At 44.5% G+C, this 18940-nt stretch overlaps 1 protein-coding gene across 1 annotated transcript in view; it reads right to left on the bottom strand.

The window, feature by feature from the left end:
- The window catches only part of LOC148017425 (callose synthase 9-like), a 202201-nt gene that overhangs the window by 90665 nt on the left and 92596 nt on the right, over positions 1 to 18940 (bottom strand). The window contains exons 8-9 of the mRNA XM_087662494.1: positions 3236 to 3333; positions 3016 to 3127 (exon numbers count right to left, since the gene is read on the bottom strand). Coding sequence (XP_087518620.1) covers positions 3016 to 3127; positions 3236 to 3333 — 210 coding nt within the window. The remainder of the gene's footprint in view (positions 1 to 3015; positions 3128 to 3235; positions 3334 to 18940) is intronic.

Here is an 18940-nt window from a genome sequence, read left to right as displayed (position 1 = left end):
CTCTTGCATGCACATGAGAAATACAATATCATATCTTCCCAAGCACCACTTTATAGAGGAGACTTCACGAAAACATCGCGAGAGATTTTGCAAAGTCCTTGCATATTTTAGCTACGTTAGCATTTCCACACACCTTGGCCACATGCAAACATCCATGCTCTAAAGCCCCTCAAAATGGCTAGTATGATAATGAGTGCAAGGACTTTCGCATGTGCCTACAAAGAGAGATCTCTTTGGGCATTTGAACACATTGCCAAGCAAGGATACTCAAAATGCCTTTTATTGAAGAACAATAAGACTACTTGGCAAAAGTTGAGACAAAATTATACCAACTATTTTGGGCATGGGATAGCTGAGCATGGAGAATGTTTTATGAGACACAACCCCCCATACAAATTACATCACCTAATGCTTTGCTCCATAATGGGAGAACGTCATATGATGTGCCTGGACAGCCACCCATGCACCTCCACAAGCTTGCAAACCAACACACTGGTCCTTCTTCACGAGTATGATGGTTAGAGAGGTAATCTACAAACTACAAAACAGCAAGACATAGGATAAGAACACTTTAATAGCAAAGCACTTCTCACATGTATGTAACACATAGGCACCCATATTAGCATGTACGTTCAACAAATAGGTATGTGATGGATGTCTTAAAACTATACTATAGTCCCCACTCTTTAAGAGTGAAGACCCTTTGGTCCCTAGTAGCTATAGGACCATCATGATCCGCCACATGATAGCCAAGATATACAGATCTATATTCAAACATGAGCTCAATGCAAGATAGAGGAGCACAAGCACACGCTCATTTTAGACATAGATACACCACATTGAACCATATCCTCACACTCCATGCGATCATTGAGGAGAGCTGAGGTCAACACAAGACAATTTATAGTTGCTTTGTGGAATTCTATAAGGCATGTAGAACAATACCTCAAGCACATTCCATGTAGAGATTGCAAGAGACTTGAGTGCTAGAGAGTATGCAAAGGGGCATTTCTAAATTGTACGAGAAAGTGACGTGTCGTTACACACACCTAGAGGGATGAGAGGATTGTCGACACCATAGGAGTAAAATAAAGATGTTCACTTTCACCCACATTACTTGAGAATTGTAGATAGGCAAGGTCTCTAAATACATTGATAGGGAGATGGACTTGAGCTAGTCTATCTGAAATATTAATACCTATACTACTATATGCCGATGATATTGTACTCGTTTAAAACTCACCGGAGAGCTTGCAATGTCACTTGGATGCACTACATGCCTTTAGCAAAGATAAGAGATCTCGTAGTAAATCTTCGAAAGCCCAAGATTACAATGTTCAATGTTTCAAAAGCATCTCATAGTGAATCTTAGAAAGCCCAAGGTCATGGTATCCAGTGTTTCAGCAACATGGGTAACCCAATCTATTTATCAATTCACAATCCAAGGAGATGTGGAGCATATGAGAGAGTATGTATACTTCGGAGTCACTTTTTCTAGCCCAAGATTTTCACTAAGGGAGGCAGCTAAGATGACATTAGACATAGATATACTTTGGTTTTGTCACACAGGCTACCTTTGCTTTATGTAGATATTAAAATATATTTCTTCTTTCTCTCTCTCTTTATCGAGCTATCATCATGCTCTCTCTTTTCATCACCTATCCAACCCATAACTTGCTCTTCTTTCCATCCTGATTAACCAATCTCACAACCTGCTTGTCCCAACAATCGTGTCGCCTTAGACTACGGTAGCCCATGACAAACTACCAAGGACTTGAGTCTGACTCACACAGGCCAGAAACACAAGCTCCAGAGCCAGACCAAGGTATGGTCCTAAGTCACGCCGTAACTCTAGAGTCAAGCAACTCCCTGATTGACCAGCTTGTACAACACATATGTATCCATCAACTTTCTTGGACACACTACAAACCTTTGCCAAGGAAGTTACAATAGGGAATCCAATTTTCAGCAGCAACATGCTTGACCCAGGCTTTGAACTGTTGTTTTGTTACCATGTGCCCCATGTAAAAAGCAAGCATACTCGAGTCCTGTAATTCCTTCATGGAGATTGGATAGAGTCTATCTCAGTAGCTCCATACATAGAAGCCTATCACATTGAGGGGGCACATAAAAAGTGCAATACATTCAGCAGAAAGATCAGCAGGGGAAATGAGGAACCATCATGTTTGGGTGATTTCTCAGCATGTCACTCAGCCAGCCAGATTTTTTTCCAACGTGAAATAGTTTCCTCTTCAATTAAGGCAGAAGTCTCTGCAGGTTTATCACAAAGGTGGATGTCATATATATAAAAAGCAGAAGAGCAGCCATTTGAATTTCGAACCAATGAACAAAGCAAGGATGGTAAATAAAGTCCAGATGTCCAAGTGAAACAAATGACAGCCAGTACTAAAACAAAACTAGGAAGAAATATGGTAAAGCATGACAATCAGGCAGAGTCAGATAGTGAAAGCCCATCCTAGGTGTAGGAAAGCAGCAAGTACTCTCTAATATTATGACCACCACACGTGTAACACACTCTTTGTCACATACCAACACATGCATACATGTATGTGTGTATGCATGATGCATGGATCCATAAACACATACATGCACGCATGCATTGATTAACACAACACCATAGATGCATGCAAGATAAAGCACTCCTGAAGCACAAAACCTGACATTTTACCATCTCAGTGCATGTACCATCTGAACAGAATGCCTGTAAGTTACAAGAGCACCTTCCTATTTAGCTCCTTGGAGTTGATGTCATTGAAATTAATGAAGTATCTTACTGCCAAGCTGAGCCAGAAGAGGCTCAATCACACACACAGCTCTCAAAATCCGTCTTTAGAACAAAAGAGAAAGAGCATCTAAGTTTTATTTAATAATAGAATACAGCAAGTGCCATATCATAACATGTTATCATGCATTCGTTGCTTGATTTTGGACTCACAAAAAGTTCTTCACAAATGAAACACAAGGAAATTTAGTAGTCATGCCAAAAGAAATTACTTTGTGGAAGATGTAACACAGGCACTCTGGAAGAAACCGGACATTTGCAGCTTCACCCCAGATCAATAGGTACAGAGATGCTAAGAACAGCTTCTTCTTTTTGGTATCAGCACTGCCAGGACAAAAAGATAGTCTTGATACATTTACACATTGTAAGTGCAGGAACTGTCTGAGTAAATTTTAACCACAGAGATTTTGTACATCTACACCTTGTACTGACCTTTTATAAACTGAAATCTCCCTCAAATATTCGCACCATTTGTTGTAATTGTCCAGAATTTTTTCACAAACTTTGTTAACTGCACTTTCATCTAGTTTCTGTATAAGAAAGCATGAGTTTACAGCCTACAAACTATAATCTGTTCAAACTTGCAAAAATTCATGACAGATAGAAGAGGATCAAGCTGAACAAGTCATAAACAAACATTTCATCCTGCTTGCTGTTCTTATCCACAAGTTCATACAGCGACAAGGATTGCATGACTAACATGGTCATGTATCTTTGCTAAAGGTCCCATTTTCTGAAAAGAAAGATCTTCAAAACAATTGCAAATTAAATAAGTGACAAGCTTGTCGAGGACCCTACCAATTAAAACATAAGCTAGCAAATGATGGTAATTGCAGACCTACACATTCTTTCACTGAAGTAGAGGTCTGCATACTACAATTGGCATGCTCAAGGAAAGAACCCACTAAGAAATCCAATGCAAGCCTTCAGTTCTCAGCCTTAGAGCTCTGCGTAGGCCATCTCATGGGCTACATGTTGATGCCTTTTAAATCTTGATCCAAGATCCAGGCTACCTAGGCATTTAAACTGTCATTAAATGCAATTGTTGCTCCTCGTGTTCTGGCACTAAGTGACACTTGGGCTAGGGTTTTAGTTAGGGTTTCCTATGACGATAGCATGTAAAGGTGTCATTTTCATTGTGATCGCATTGAGCATTGTACTCTCTCATTCATTAATACATTGGTTCTCATTTGTGATTGAGTATTGTTGTCCATCGATTAATTCTTCCATTCTCATTCATTCTCTATTAAATTAATCACACAATTACTCCGCACCTGAACCAACAATGGTATTAGAGCCACTTACAGTTGAGCTAAGACTGCATTAGTTTTATTAAAACAACCCCAAAACTCAATTCAGTAATGAACTAAACCTTTTATTAGAAAGAAACACATTTCTAGAGTGTCTCTGTCCCATAAACGCAAACCCTAATTGGGAGCATCCAAACTTTCTATACACAGACAAGGTGCCCTCCACTCAGGTACAATCTCATTTTGGCGGCTTACAAGTGCCAAAGCCTTGTTGTTCACACCCTATACGCGGAGGATATCTGAGTTGAAGCTATCCACCATTGTCTTCTACCATCAGGTGCCCGTCTCTCATTCCCCGCAGATTTGGACTGTTTTCAGCCCTCATCTCCCTGCTATTCATCATGGCAGCTGCAATCTACCCTCAAAATTAGAGTTTACAAATGACCTTCATCCGAAACTTTGCATTTCGGGCTGATCAGCTGTCGTCAACAGTAGGCCACGAGTTCGTTGGCTGTTTTTTGCCTTCCAAATACCTCCATGCCTTGAAACATTATCTTGGTCCCGCATTCTACCTTCTATGCTGCCGTCTACTCTATTTGGAGACCCCCAATGCTCCGTTTTGAGGTTTGCAGCCTGTTGGGTTTGACTCATGCCTACGCTCATAGAGGAGTGTCGGTGATCCTTGAAAGGACACTAGGGCACTTTTTACTCTCCTTACCATAGGTTTTTTCCCCAAGTTTTTTTCTCTTTTATTTCATGTGTATGTGTTACACAGTTTGGGCACTTATCGTGTTTTACACCTTTCAAGTGTGAAAACACTCTAGCAACCCTCAGGTTTAAGGGTTGTACTTTGTACTTGCAACTTACACTCTTTGATTATTGCAAAGGGAGTCATGCCTTCACTCTCACACTCTCTTCACTATCAAGTGTACTCTCAACTGAGCTTCAATCTTTGTGCATTCTCTCGCCTCTCACATTTGGTATCAAAGCTGGCCCTCAGCTCAGCTCAACCTGTGCCCACCACCTTCAGCTAAGCTCCTCGGCTTTTGATAGTAGGTCCACCACCTACACCGCCAAGTCCACCACCACAGGACTCAACTCACTAGTCTCCAACTGTCTGCGACAACTTCTATCTATCACCAGCAGTGCCGCCCAAGCCTCTAGCTGTTCCTCCTTGTATTGCCTAGCAAGTTAGCCCACTAGCACTTGCCACACCGTGCAACTCCATACAAAGCTACCCTAGGCAATGCCTCTTCTTGCACCCGACCTCTATCTTCGCCGCCAGCGCCACAAGCATCCGCTAGTCCTGTGCGCCGACACCACATACGCCCACCAACTGCCTGTGCAACCAACACCAACACATGGTCCTGTGCGTCACCAACCCACCAGTTCACAGCTCTCTACACCTCCTTAGTCAGCTTCCACCCAAAAACTTGGTCTACACCACCACTGGCTAAAGGTGCCACTAGTTCAATCACCAAAAACAGAGGTAAAAAGGGAAAAAAAATTTCAATTTTTTAATTCACGTTTGTTCTACTGGAAGGGGCTTTTGCCCATGCAACGTATCTGTGTTCTTGCAAGTGTCTGGGTTTCAAATCAAAAATTTGGGGCTTTTGATGTCAGCTCAAAGATTGGCAAATGTATATGACACTCTGTAATAGATTGAATATGTGCATTTTGGGACAAAAAATTTTGGGACTTTTGCATTTTTTGTGCTACTGAGCATTATTTGAATCTTGAACAACATGTACATCATAAAGTTTTTTTGACAATGTGATTAGATTTCCTAATTGCAACAAAGTGTTTGCTGTAATTTATGGAAATTCTGAGATTTCCAAGTTGGTCCAATTTAAAGAATTGCTCTATTACTCCTTGATCTTAGTGACATTTACCATGGCGAGTCAGGGAGGTGATGTATTCACATAAGTGTCCAAGGAGGATGGGTTGGATGGCAACAACTATTCTCTATGGTCTTTTATGATGAAAAATGTGCTGATTGGAAAGAATCCTTGGCATTATGTCAACGGTGAAGAAGTTCGGCTTGGAGTTGTGGCTCCTGCTACACCTCCTCCAAGAGGACATGGACAAAGGGCAATGGACAAAGGCCAACTCAGCCCACTCAGTCTGTTCAGCCCGCTCCAGCTTAACCACTTTCCAAGAGATCAATAGCACAAAAGGCATGGGACACACGAGATGCTCAGGCATAGTCGTTGATTGCATTGGTAGTTCAGCGGTCCATCATCCCACACATTCAGTCTGCAACTTCTTCACAAGAAGCATAGTTGACCCTAGAGCAAATGTTTGCTGAAAAAATAGGACACGCATCTCTTTCTTGAAGAAAGAGCTTGAGACTGTGAAGATGGATGAAGGTGATTCTATGCAAGATTATCTCAATAACATTCAGGACCTCCATGAGCAACTTATGAATGTAGATGGGTATTACTCAAATGCGCATTGATTGCATTGGCAGTTCAGTGGTCCATCATCCCACACATTCAGTCTACAGCTTCTTCACAAGAAGCATAGTTAACCCTAGAGCAAATGTTTGCTTAAAAAATGAGACACACATCTCTTTCTTGAAGAAAGAGCTTGAGACTATGAAGATGGATGAAGGTGCATTTTTGGATCTGTCAAAGTATGACACGCTCTCCAACTCATACTCTCTACCCCAATCCTCATGACACATAAGTTCAGGGGGTCAATATTCTTTACTGCATAGTGTGTTTGCTGCATTGAACATTGTATTCTATTCAAAATTCACTCATTATTATTTCACCGTGTTCATTGTCTCTGCATTACCCTAACCCTAATTGTATCCCTTTATCAGTATGTGCATTTGTCGTACAAGTGTTTGTGTGTTTTTAATGGTAGAGCATTTCTTCTTTTAGCTACTGCCCTCAATTATAGGTGTAGATCTTGATCGACATCTTACCAAGTCAGTCTATCGTACTGCTACCGCCCTCTTTCTTGCACTTTGTGTTGCACCTACTAGCCAACAACTATAGCTATGACACCTAGTGAGCAGACAGCATACATGTTCAACTCTATTGCACCACATCAGCCCATGCTTCCTAGAATCGCCATTTGCATAGTGTTGTGACTCCTCGACGTCACCACCTTACTCCATTTGCCCACACACAGGTCACCGACTCACCACCTCTCTACCAACCAACCACCTACACACGTCTTTATGCCACCTCAGTCTACCTCCTCTCCTCATGGATAGATTGCTCACTGCCTTGTCTCCTTTCCTTTGACACAAGCCCAATTCAATTAAAAAGACCTATTACTATCAACTCTTTTTTTAAGGTCAGCAAGGCCATGTTCATACATAGAGCCCCTTTTCAATCACAACCTGGAAAAAATTAGGGCTTTTCTCAAAATTAACCTCAATTGATCACAAATTCATCTGTAGATTTGGCCGAATAATAATGAACCACCAATAGAACTTATTAAATGGGGTTTTACAATTATATTATGGGTTGTGATTATCGTCCTTCCAATTAACAAAAATTTGTTGGCCTATGTGGAAGGATTTATGTTTTCAAAGCTTTTCTTATATGATCTTAAAGTTCACATGAAGCTCATAAGAACTTCTTAGTATAACTATGTGTCAAAAAAGCATTCTCCTACTTTCATCATGGGAGTTCAACATACATTTTGTAACTATGTTCTCCTACTTTCATCATGGGAGTTCAACATTTTGTGAGGATAAGGTTTGGTTGTAAGAGCCAGCTGATAACAAAGATAGTGCTATATGAATTGTATACACTGTACTTGTCTTTGAGGTGTTATACTTTGCTTTGAGGTGTTCTTTAGAAGTGCAAGTTCAAGCATGATGAAGACTTTTGAAGACCAAACTGCCTAAGAAGACAAAGTATTTCAGGCAAAGCCGATGCAAATTGATGTGATGTGCTTGATAGCTCAAGAAAAAAAAGGTGGCTTTGTGGGAGCTTTCGCTCAACCGCCAAGACCCCCGGACCGCTTATTGTTTCAAGCGTTCCAAGCCGAGTACTAATGGCTACCTCTCATCCATGCCGTTCGAGTTACCTCCTCTCCCGCGCACTCTGGTAGCTCCACGATCCAAGTGTAAGCTTCAAGCAAGCTCCATCCTCAAGCTCCATGCTTCAAGCTCCATCACCGCGAGCAAGACAAGATAAGAGAAGAGAAGAGAATAAGAGAGGAGAAGATGGAGAGCTTCTCCACCCCACGGTCCCTCACCCTCACACACTCACTCCCTCACATTCTCACACTCCCTCTCTCAAGCACAAGCTCAAGCAAGCAAGAACAAGAAGAAGAAGAAGAAGAGGAGAGCCACTTTTTGCCACACACAAGAATGAGCTTCTCATTCACTTTTCAACTTTATATACAAAACCCTAAATCCCTTTTGGGCGGTCATCCCCTTATCCCCTTTTTTACATGGCCGACCGTGGCCTATGCCATTTTTCCCATTGCCCTTCTATCTTCCTAGCTTCCTTCCTACCGCCCATCTACCTTTACAAATTGCACGGGTGAGAACCCGGCGCTCTTTAAATTAAACCATGATACGCTAAACTCTATTACAAAAGTATTGATTCGCGCTTTTTCTTGTGCGTCCTTTTCCTTTATTTAGGACTTTTCTCCATTTCTTGTGCTTCCATATTTTTCTTGGCGCGCTTTCATCTTCCGTTTCACTTTTGCCTTGGCCTTTATCTTCCGCTTTAGCTTTTTCAGATTTTTCACCTTGTTTGTCTAACGGTTAACATTACCCCTTTCCTAGACGAGTGCCAGTCCCATGGCACTCACCGTCGTAGGTAGTAGGCTTTAGCATACATCGAAGACGTGGGTGGCAGGGACATTGGTGGCTGCCATGGAGGAGAGTTGGTGGTGGTGTGGAGGAAGGTTGTTGGGGGGACGTTGGTGGCCTAGGTGGCTGGTGGTAGGGTTGTTGGAGTTGGTGGTAGGGCTGTTCTTGTTGGGGATTCAGCACATGACGATTCTTGGCGGGCCTGCACTTAAAAACCTCTCATAAGTGGTCTCTCCCTAGGGGTAGTGCTAGTCTTCTCTATTGTGCACAAGGCATAGTGCAATTAGTTTGGGAGACAGGTCGAACTCTAAGCAAGCTGAGAGTATTGTCCTGCACTTGAGGACCCAAATTGTGTATATACTTCGGTGCAGATATTATGTGAGTGCTCGTGCACACTTAGATATTACGTAGTTAGAAGACCGCGGGCTAGTTTCTCGTAACAATGTGTGGATGAAGCAAAGTTGTTCATGTTGAGAAGAAGTGCACGTAAAGGTATATGAGACATCCTTTGCATTGTCCCTAGGGGTAGTGCTAGTCTTCTCTATTGTGCACAAGGCATAGTGCAATTAGTTTGGGAGACAGGTCGAACTCTAAGTAAGCTGAGAGTATTGTCCTACACTTGAGGACCCAAACTGTGTATACACTTCGGTGCAGATCTTATGTGAGTGTTCGTGCATACTTAGATATTACGTAGTTAGAGAACCGCGGGCTAGTTTCTCGTAACAATGTGTGGATGAAGCAAAGTTGTCCATGTTGAGAAGAAGCGCACGTGAAGGTATATCAGACATCCTTTGCATTGTGACTGCACGACGTAGCATAATTGAATACAAGGACACCGCACTCTCGATAGCTAGAAGCTATTGGACTTGCTTGATGAAGACGGTGTACTTTTCATGGCCAATGGTGCAAAGCTTCCCACAATTGAATGTACGTGAAGGTATATGAGACATCCTTTGCATTGTGACTACACGACGTAGCATAATTGAATACAGAGACACCGCACTTTCGATAGCTGAAAGCTATTGGACTTGCTTGATGAGGACGGTGTACTTTTCATGGCCAATCGTGCGAAGCTTACCACAATTAATTACAATGGTATTAAGGCAGAGTGCAAGAGGAAATTGTGCAAGTGGGTCAGAGTGACAGGTCTAACCATAGGCGAGACAAGTGTTAGCAGAGTATTTGTCAGCTCATGTGTGAGTGTGAGCTTGATCTGGGCTGGGCATTTTTATTAGGTATTTTAGGTATTTTTCTGGTGTGGCATTTTATGCCAGTGGAGCATTTTATGCACCAGTCGGCCAGCATTAAATGCTGTCCGACCAGCATTATTGCTCCCCACTTTTTCAGCCTATTTATACTCAGTGGCTCCTCCTCAGTCAGATACTTCATCTTCAACATCTGCAGACTCTGTGGAGAGAGGAGCCAGTGCCAGTGCCCACGCAGCCAGTGACTCACTGTTGTATGCGACTGTCTCGTGTTCAAATATATGGATTCCATTTCCGTGCATACATCTGAGTTCTCATCTGTATCGTGTTCTTTCTTTTCTCTTTTTGTCTTGTGTTTCAGCAGTTTATTTCAGCACATGTTTATGCTTCCACCGCTGCTCCACTTCTGACATGGTATCAGTTTTCAGGATTTGTGTTTCTGCTGTGTTTTCTTGCTGATTTCAGGACTGTTTTGTATCCCTGCTGATCAGACGACTGCTATTGCAGCCAGGCGACCTGTTTTGGGGCTGTTTTCAGCCTGCGTTTTTTGCAGTTTTGCCATCGCCTGCTGCCTCCGCACCCTCTGCTGCCTGCGTTTTTCATCTGCAGCTGCTGGCGACAATTTTCTACCTGTTTTTCTCCAGTTTACAGCCTGCGTTTTGCTGATTCAGCATCTCTCGTGGCTGGGTGACTGTTACTTTAGGCCGTTTTTGCTGTTTTTGGCAGTTTTTGACTGATTTTTTGACTTTCTGCAACAGATTTTGTCTTCTATTGATCAGATTTTGGGTTATATTGCATGTGAACTCTCATTTTCTACAGTCTGTGCTTGTGTTTTGGCTGTGTTTCCTCTCTTAATTCTATCTCTTCTCTACTTCTCTTCCTATCCTCTCAATATGGCTCCTCCGTGCACTTCCACTGATGATAAGTTACATATGACCTCGATGCTTCTTGAGCATGAGGCATCCTTGAGATTACAGGGGCGGCTTCCGGCACATTATGGAGGTGAGGCTTATGTAGCTTCAGAGAGGGGTGACGGGAAGAAGAAGTCGAAGGCCCAGTGTTACCACTGTGGCAAGAAGGGACATTTGCGGAAGGACTGCAAGAAGTTAGCGGCTTCCAGGAAGGAGCAGAAGACGAAGCGGGATGCTGACTCTACCGATGAGTCCTCTCCTTCATCAGACTCCGACTCCAATCCTCCAACCAAGGTGAAGTCCAAGGCGCGGAAGGGATCCTCTTCTTCGGATCGCGGGAAGGGCTTGGTGGCCCCTTCCTCGGCTGCTTTCTAGTGGTGGTGATGAGGTCATCCCTCACGACTCTCTTGTGCCAGAGAGGGAGTGTGAGCGGGTATTCAGATGGGGCAGCCGCGCCTCATCTATACTTTTATACAGGTGCACAGGTTCCAGAGAGGGCCGTCCCTGACGCATCGACTTCAGTCTGGCGGAATCAAATCCTGGAGTTGGGATTGACATCCAAGTTCATGATGAGCGGGTCATCTGACAGAGAGCGGGAGGCTTTCGTCTGGAGCTCACATGAGGGGACACTTTGGCGGTCTGGCCAAAGGCGGGGAATCCATGGTCACCTATGTTCAGAGGCATTTTTGACAGGATGGTCTTGTATGCTACTGCGAGACATTGGTGATGGACGCAGAGACATGCTATGATCTTCTCTATTTTCAGGTGTTTGGTACGATCGACATCGACATCATGTTCTCTCCGAGGCACCTTGGTGGTGGCTTGATCACCCACTACTTGGGTATCCATGGTTCTACTTGGTGGTTCTATGTTGTATAGTTTCTGATCCCTTTTCATTGTACTATTGTATTGTATTAGATCACTCATGATCTGAGAGAGGGTGTTAGCAGAGTATTTGTCAGCTCATGTGTGAGTGTGAGCTTGATCTGGGCTGGGCATTTTTATTAGGTATTTTAGGTATTTTTCTGGTGTGGCATTTTATGCCAGTGGAGCATTTTATGCACCAGTCGGCCAGCATTAAATGCTGTCCGACCAGCATTATTGCTCCCCACTTTTTCAACCTATTTATACTCAGTGGCTCCTCCTCAGTCAGATACTTCATCTTCACCATCTGCAGACTCTGTGGAGAGAGGAGCCAGTGCCAGTGCCCACGCAGCCAGTGACTCACTGTTGTATGCGACTGTCTCGTGTTCAGATATATGGATTCCATTTCCCGTGCATACATCTGAGTTCTCATCTGTATCGTGTTCTTTCTTTTCTCTTTTTGTCTTGTGTTTCAGCAGTTTATTTCAGCACATGTTTATGCTTCCACCGCTGCTCCACTTCTGACAACAAGCTCCCTAGGTATGTCCTGCCCTTGATGTGCCCTGAACAATTGTGGGTGATGCTAAAGGGCTAGGGGACTAGGGACGGAGCCAGTCAACCAAGGTCACTGGACATACCTAATTTGAGGACCCCTAGGTACTGTGCTGTGATCGTGGGTGCTTCTTATCTTTTCGTTCGTTTCTTCTCTTTTTTTTTCTTTTCTGTTTCTTTTTCTTGTGCTTTTTTGTTTCTTTCTTTCTTTCTCTTCTCTTTTTTCCTCTTTTTTTTTCTTTTTTTTTGGGACTTGCCTGAGTACAACCATTGTAATATGTTGAGGCTATCAGCCTTTCAATGGATTGGAAAATGTCAAGCTTCGAAGGCTCACGAAACGGATATTACAGTGATGATTGTGCCCTAGCCTCGTTGTTAGAGAAGCAGTTGTTGAGATGGGGAGATACACTTGAGATATTGCAAACCTCTTTGCGACACGCAATGTTGGTACAATTGAGGTAACAACTGTCGTGAGCCAACTATAGAGCTTGACCCAGAAAGAGAGCGTAGCCCATGAATATACTTTGGGCCCTGCGATGTGAGCGGTCGGTAAGGGTGATTTTTGCTTTCGGCAGCGTGGCTTTGTCGCTGCTCTTTGTGGGATCGATGGTCTTGCGGTGATCGGGCATTGAACACTTTCGCACAAACCTGTATCATCCTGCATCCACTTGTCACTTCATGAGAGTACATGCATGGTATATGCCGCAACTATAATAAACCAGTGCAACGGAAGGAGACATCACTTATCTGAATTCCATGGTGTTGACTTAAATACTTATCACCTGCACTTGATTAGCTTTTTTTCTTGCTAAAGTCATGATATATATTAAACGCAGATATGAAAAGTTTGTATAATTGGGAAACATGTCAACACTTAACCATTTAAAGACAAAAAGTCATGGCCAGGTAGCATTTGATAAGCCTTTTATACAACATGGGACTAGTCTATTTGTATAAGGCAGGGCGAGTCTGGGTGGTCGGACGACTGAGGCTGTGCTGGTGAGGGGCTCCTCTGAGGCTGCGAGGGGAAAATGTCGGCTGGGACCCGGATGGTGTAATCCCTAGTTGCAACTGTTTCCAGAATGCTTTTAAACAATGTGTCAAATTCTTGCTTGTCTCAAGCTACCCTCTCCTCTTTCGAGCACCTAGTGCTCGAGCGTCTGGTAGGAGCCTGCACGGCTGGTGTTGCCATGCCCTGTGTACTCCCTTGAGCTTCTATTCCCCTAGCCTGGGGATCTTTTGGCCTACGTCCGAGCCGGTATCACTTCGTTTCTTTGCGTACCTTTTAAGGGTAGGTACGTAGCGTTCCGGCGGAGGCACTTTTGCTACATGCTTCCTTCGACGGCAGATAGCGTCCTTGTAAGCCAACTGCACTCGGTGCTCCATGTCGGCTATTGTAGGGGGACCTACAAAATGCGAACCAAGGATTAGGCCTCCAGGCAGGATAAAACTATTTGCATGGAAGGGATTATATAGTGGATTATCAAGCGCATATGATGAGGAGGGGAGTGGTGAGCATGTAGTGTTTGTTGTAGAGGGATGGCCCCCATGATGATGTTCGTTTTGCCTCCAGCCATTAGCAGATATTGGCTTATGCTAAGTTGTGAGAACTAGTTGTCATGGAGTGGGGCAAGGCTCATCCTCGGAAGGATAGACCGGAAAGGGGGAAAGGTGTATAGAAAGGGACGGTACCCCGTCTACACCATCAAAGTTGTTGGTCAAGGCTTCCTATGGCGGTAATGAGGGTTGCATGCCCTTCACTTGGAGGTGGGGATGGTCACACGACTTTTAAATGTGTGATGAGAGGAGGACCTAAGGAGCTTAGCCTATCAAACCCAACTCTTCGCCCTGCGCTTGACTTTCATTGCTTGTGTGTTGATATTGTCTATACAGGGTCACACAAAAATCATTGTTTATTTATATACATATTTATGAATCCATGTCACTTCACGAGGATAAAAGCTAATTGTAGAACTCCGGATTGTACTAAAGTGTGGCACACGCATCTAGTACTCTTGGCAGCTTACTCAATATCGATAGATATTTTGCAACATCGAGTAGCATTGAACCTTGTCCAAGTCCACTGGCAACATGTAGCTCCTCCTCAGTGAGAACCTTATCAGCCAAAGACTTCTCTTGCCTCGTTCCAGCTAAGTTCGTACCCCGAATGGCAGTTAGCACTCGAAAGGAAGTTGGCGCCACATAGGTTGGGTCTCTTTGAGACCGCCATTTGGCCAATCGCTCTTCTGAGACTGTCATGATTTGGGCTCCTAGTACGGCCATTGCAACACGGTTTTCAAACCAACGTTTCTCAAATTGACTTTGACCCTTCGATTGTCGCTTTAGTTGCTCTATCTCTAAGAGATTTGGTTGGTAGAGCGCATCATTGAATGTTACAATTAAGCGTAGTTCGACGGCTTCCTCGTCAGAGATGAGTCGCATGCGTTCATGCAGGAGCCTATCATAGTGCTCGTTAAGATGTTCTTGCTCTTCCCAGGATAGGGAAAATGGCAAGTATTCTCCAAGCTGCTCCTTAGGGAACGCGCCCATGTCCGCAAGGAAGTAGACACGTGCGAACACCTTGAGCTTAGTATCCAACTCAGTTAAGCATTCTGCGACACTTCTATGCTCAACGAGGGCTTGCTCGGTTGCTATCTCATGCGAGGTTCTAGGAGTTTTCCTAGGCTTTAGCATAGCTGGAAGCTCAGGCCTAGATGAGCAAGATTGGTCAACGCTAGCATTACTTATGCTCTTGGGGTTTCCATGTTTCTCTTGAGGCTTCGTTATTGCGTCACGGTTCTCCTTGGATGTGACTGGTATGAATTTGTCACCCTATTGTGACAGCGTTGTATCCACTCCTGATTTGTCAATGCAAGTTCTATTGTCAGTGGATAGAGTGTTGCAAGCAGCCATTGATGGTAACGACTGCTTTGATTTTTCAGAGCATACGGAATGTGTCTAAGGCTTCACTGCTATTAGGAGAGGCATCAATGGGGTCATTGGTGGATGGACTCGATGCTTTATTCCTCAGCTCTCCAATGCTCTTTGTGTCAATGTTCTTGGGATCCATCTTGGGATCCACAACCAACGGTTGACCTAGTCCAAGGTCCTGTGTTGTTGAGAGATGCACCTTCACTGACGAGGAAAAAGAGGAGACTGCATGCGCAACAAACCACGGGCAGGACCGAAATAGCCCCAGTCAAAAAGTGAATGACGAAGCTCATTTGGAATAGCGCAAGTGAAGGCAACCGCGAAGGACCAAGAAACGGATCCATTCAACACAATATTCAATTTTAAACTTTGGATCTACCCATTCACCTCTCTTCACATAGGGATCCGTCCAACACGATATTCAATTTTAAAGATGGATCCGCCCATTAGCCTCTCTTTACACAGGGATCCGTCCAACACCATATTCAATTTTAAAGATGGATCTACCCATCAACCTCTCTCCACATTGGGCCTCATCATTCTCTTTCTCTAGTGTGTCCTTATGGGACATGGCCGTGGCCTGCTGAATAGCCTCGCTAGGTTGTGAGAGCACAACTGCCTCCCTTTTCGGAGAGTCTAGCTCTTCAGCCAACTCCCTTGTGTTTAACTCCTCTAGCCTAAGCTTTAGGCACTTTGAACGTGTTGGAGTTGTCGAGGAAGTTGGTTGCGACACCTCCTCCACAGATAAACTACTCTCCACAAGGGGCATTGTCACGGCCAAGGGCTGTGACTGCTGTGATCCCTGATTGGAAGTAAGAGCAGCTAGTTTAGTGGGTTGGCTACCCTTGGTGGATTGCGGTGTCAAGTCCTTAGGGCTGGTGTCGTGTCCTGCCTCTTGGACATTTGGAAGCTCTGATGTAGGTAGAGATTGGGATTGAGTAGCCGCACTTGATGAGTGTTGTGCTTCCTGTGTCCGTTTAGGGGAAGAGGGTGTAGGATGCTTGGGACTCCTAAGTGGCTTTGACACTGGCTGGAAGATTTTCTCGTGGCTGTTAGATGATTTTGCTATTTGCTTTGTTGAGCATTTAACCTTGCCATGAGCAATGTTGTGCCTATGATGCCTGCTATCCTATTGGGGAATAAAACGCTCCTTGGGCACTAGTGGCTTTTGCGTATCCTCAATGATTACATCTGATGTCTGCTTGTCAAGCACGCTAGGCTGAGGATCTACCCTCCAATTGGTCCCGGTGGGTTTCTTGATTTCGACCATGAGAGGCTCGGTCACTCCACTGTTTCTGACTTGAGACTTGGTTTTTCGTTTAGATCTCGTCCTACGCTTCTTTGCTCTTGATACAATCTGGCCTTCAGTCGACAAAGAAGGTTTAACAGGGGGTTTTGGTACCCAAATCCATCGGTTACCTGCATAATACCCTTCAGTACGTAGCAACGCTTTGGATATCCATCGTAGCGTTGTGCTGACCCTCCATAGATGCCTACGTCTATAAGGCTTGGGCTTCTTTTGGGATCTTCTACGATATTTGTAAGTCCAAAGCCTGTCCTTGGCATTGTCTCTTGACCTTCTTGTTTCAGACATGGCCTCACTCACTGGTTCTCATTGTTCGACCTGTGCTTGTATCAGTTTTTCCAACAAGTCCTTGCTCTCGTTAGTAGGCTTGACTGTTACGTCAGCACCTTCCTTACCTTTCCCTCAAGGTTTGATGAGGTCACCCTTGCTAAAGGTTGTGACTATCCTCACACCCGGTAGTGTCAAGTGTATCCTCTGTGCTACATAGTCAGCCTCACACTTGGTCGCCCTTTTGAAGGGTCTTCCTAGGAGGGTTTCTTTCCCGCAGCTAGCACTATTTGGAGGAACATGAAATAGGATAGGCAAGCTTTCCGTTTCAATTGTTGCAAGGATTTTGCACTTCCCTATGAGTGCTTGTGGGTGTCCCCCATAAGGGCTAAGAGTTGCACTAGTCGGTGTGAGCTCTGGTTGGCCTAGTAGAGTCCATGATTCATAGGTCAAGATGTTAAAATCTGCTCCTTCATCAATCAGAGCATTGACAGTATGATCTCTTTTCATGGTGAGTTTGACCCTAAGATAAGCATGTGGTACTATGTCTTCATCTTCTGGGTCTTGGCTTGTAAATTTAAGCCTTCTGACAGATGCCCTTGAGTCCCCACTTGCATGACCAGACGTGGATTCTCCACCAATGTCTTGGGTCGTCTATGCAGTGTTACTCAAGGTACCTCTCGTCAAGAGTGTCATGTCTAGTCATCTTGGCATTTGTAGCTTACTGATGTTGCATTTCGCTCTGACTAGAGATGGTCTGAACACAATGTCTTTGTGTTCTCGTAGTATGGCCTTTTTGCCCTTGATGGCTAGATTGGCCCATTGATATTCTAGGGTCTCTGTTTCTCTCTGTTCGGGTATGGGCTTTTGGTTGCTCTTTTGCAAGTGAGAATCCATGCTCGTATACAGCCATTACTATACCAGGGTCCAATTTCGACGACCTGTCACGGCACACGTTTTCTCTCCAACCTACTTGGGGGAGATGCGGAGGGGCCAGAGCCCTCTCTGCGGGGGGGGGGGGGGGGGGGGGCGGGCAATTTGCAGGACCGTTTATACCCAAATTTTGAACTACGTGCTCTAAATTCTAGCCCAGTGATCGATCTACGATATGGTTTCGACTCTATATGGTTTCTCGGTCTGTTTCACTACCTTCATGCTAAAATTTGAAAAATTTTAAATTTGGTCCGACAAGTTTGAATTGCAAGGGCCGAGTGCCCGATTCGGCCCGTCCGAGGGTCGAGTAGAAAGGGATGAATGTGACTGATCTAAATGTCAAATTCGGCCAGTCCGAGTCTGGTTGTCCGAGGGCCAAGTCGAGTGGACCGAGGGCCGAACTTCAAAGTTGGTCCGAATGATCAATTCGGACAGGCCGAGCGGCGGGTATCCAAGTTGAGTGGGCAGAGTCAAGTAGTCCGAGTGGTAGTGGGCCGAGGGCCAATTCTGGGACTCGGTCCAAAATCGCCGTCACTCGGACACGCCGAGCGCGGCACGTTTTTTGTCTGCGCAACGATAAATCGCCCGAATCACACGATTCAGGTCACGGCCTGTCATACACACCTCCAGATCAAAGCTATGGATGGAGGGAAAGAGTTGTATATACCTGAAATAGCAAAAAAACTCCAAAATGCAAATCGGCAAACGAATCAAACCCTCATGCCCTGTTATGACAACAGAAACCCTGATGCTTGTTTTTCTTCTTTTTCTTTGTTTTTTCCTACCCTAATGCATCCAAATCACAAAGCAAATAACTACCCTACTCCAACATGCTTTTTCAAATCCAAAAAACCAAAAACATACTTGCTAAGAAGATCGAATGCCTCTTCAAACTCCCTCGCTTCCTACCTATCTACCTCAAGCACCGGTTTGGGGGGGAAAACCCTTACTTCAATGCTCGATTTGTAGCGCGCAAGCGCTCAAGGCTTAAATCCATTGGTCCCGGCAATGGAACAAAAATGTGGGAGCTTTCGCTCAACCGCCAAGACCCCCGGACCGCTTATTGTTTCAAGCGTTCCAAGCCGAGCACTAATGGCTACCTCTCACATAGCCGACGCGCCATCCATACCTA

The sequence above is a fragment of the Lygodium microphyllum genome, chromosome 22 (genome assembly GCF_053477565.2).
Source record: "Lygodium microphyllum isolate KBCC chromosome 22, Lygodium_microphyllum_v1.1.10, whole genome shotgun sequence".
In the NCBI taxonomy this organism is placed as follows: Eukaryota; Viridiplantae; Streptophyta; class Polypodiopsida; order Schizaeales; family Lygodiaceae; genus Lygodium; species Lygodium microphyllum.
This window is presented reverse-complemented; position numbering and strand designations above follow the sequence as displayed.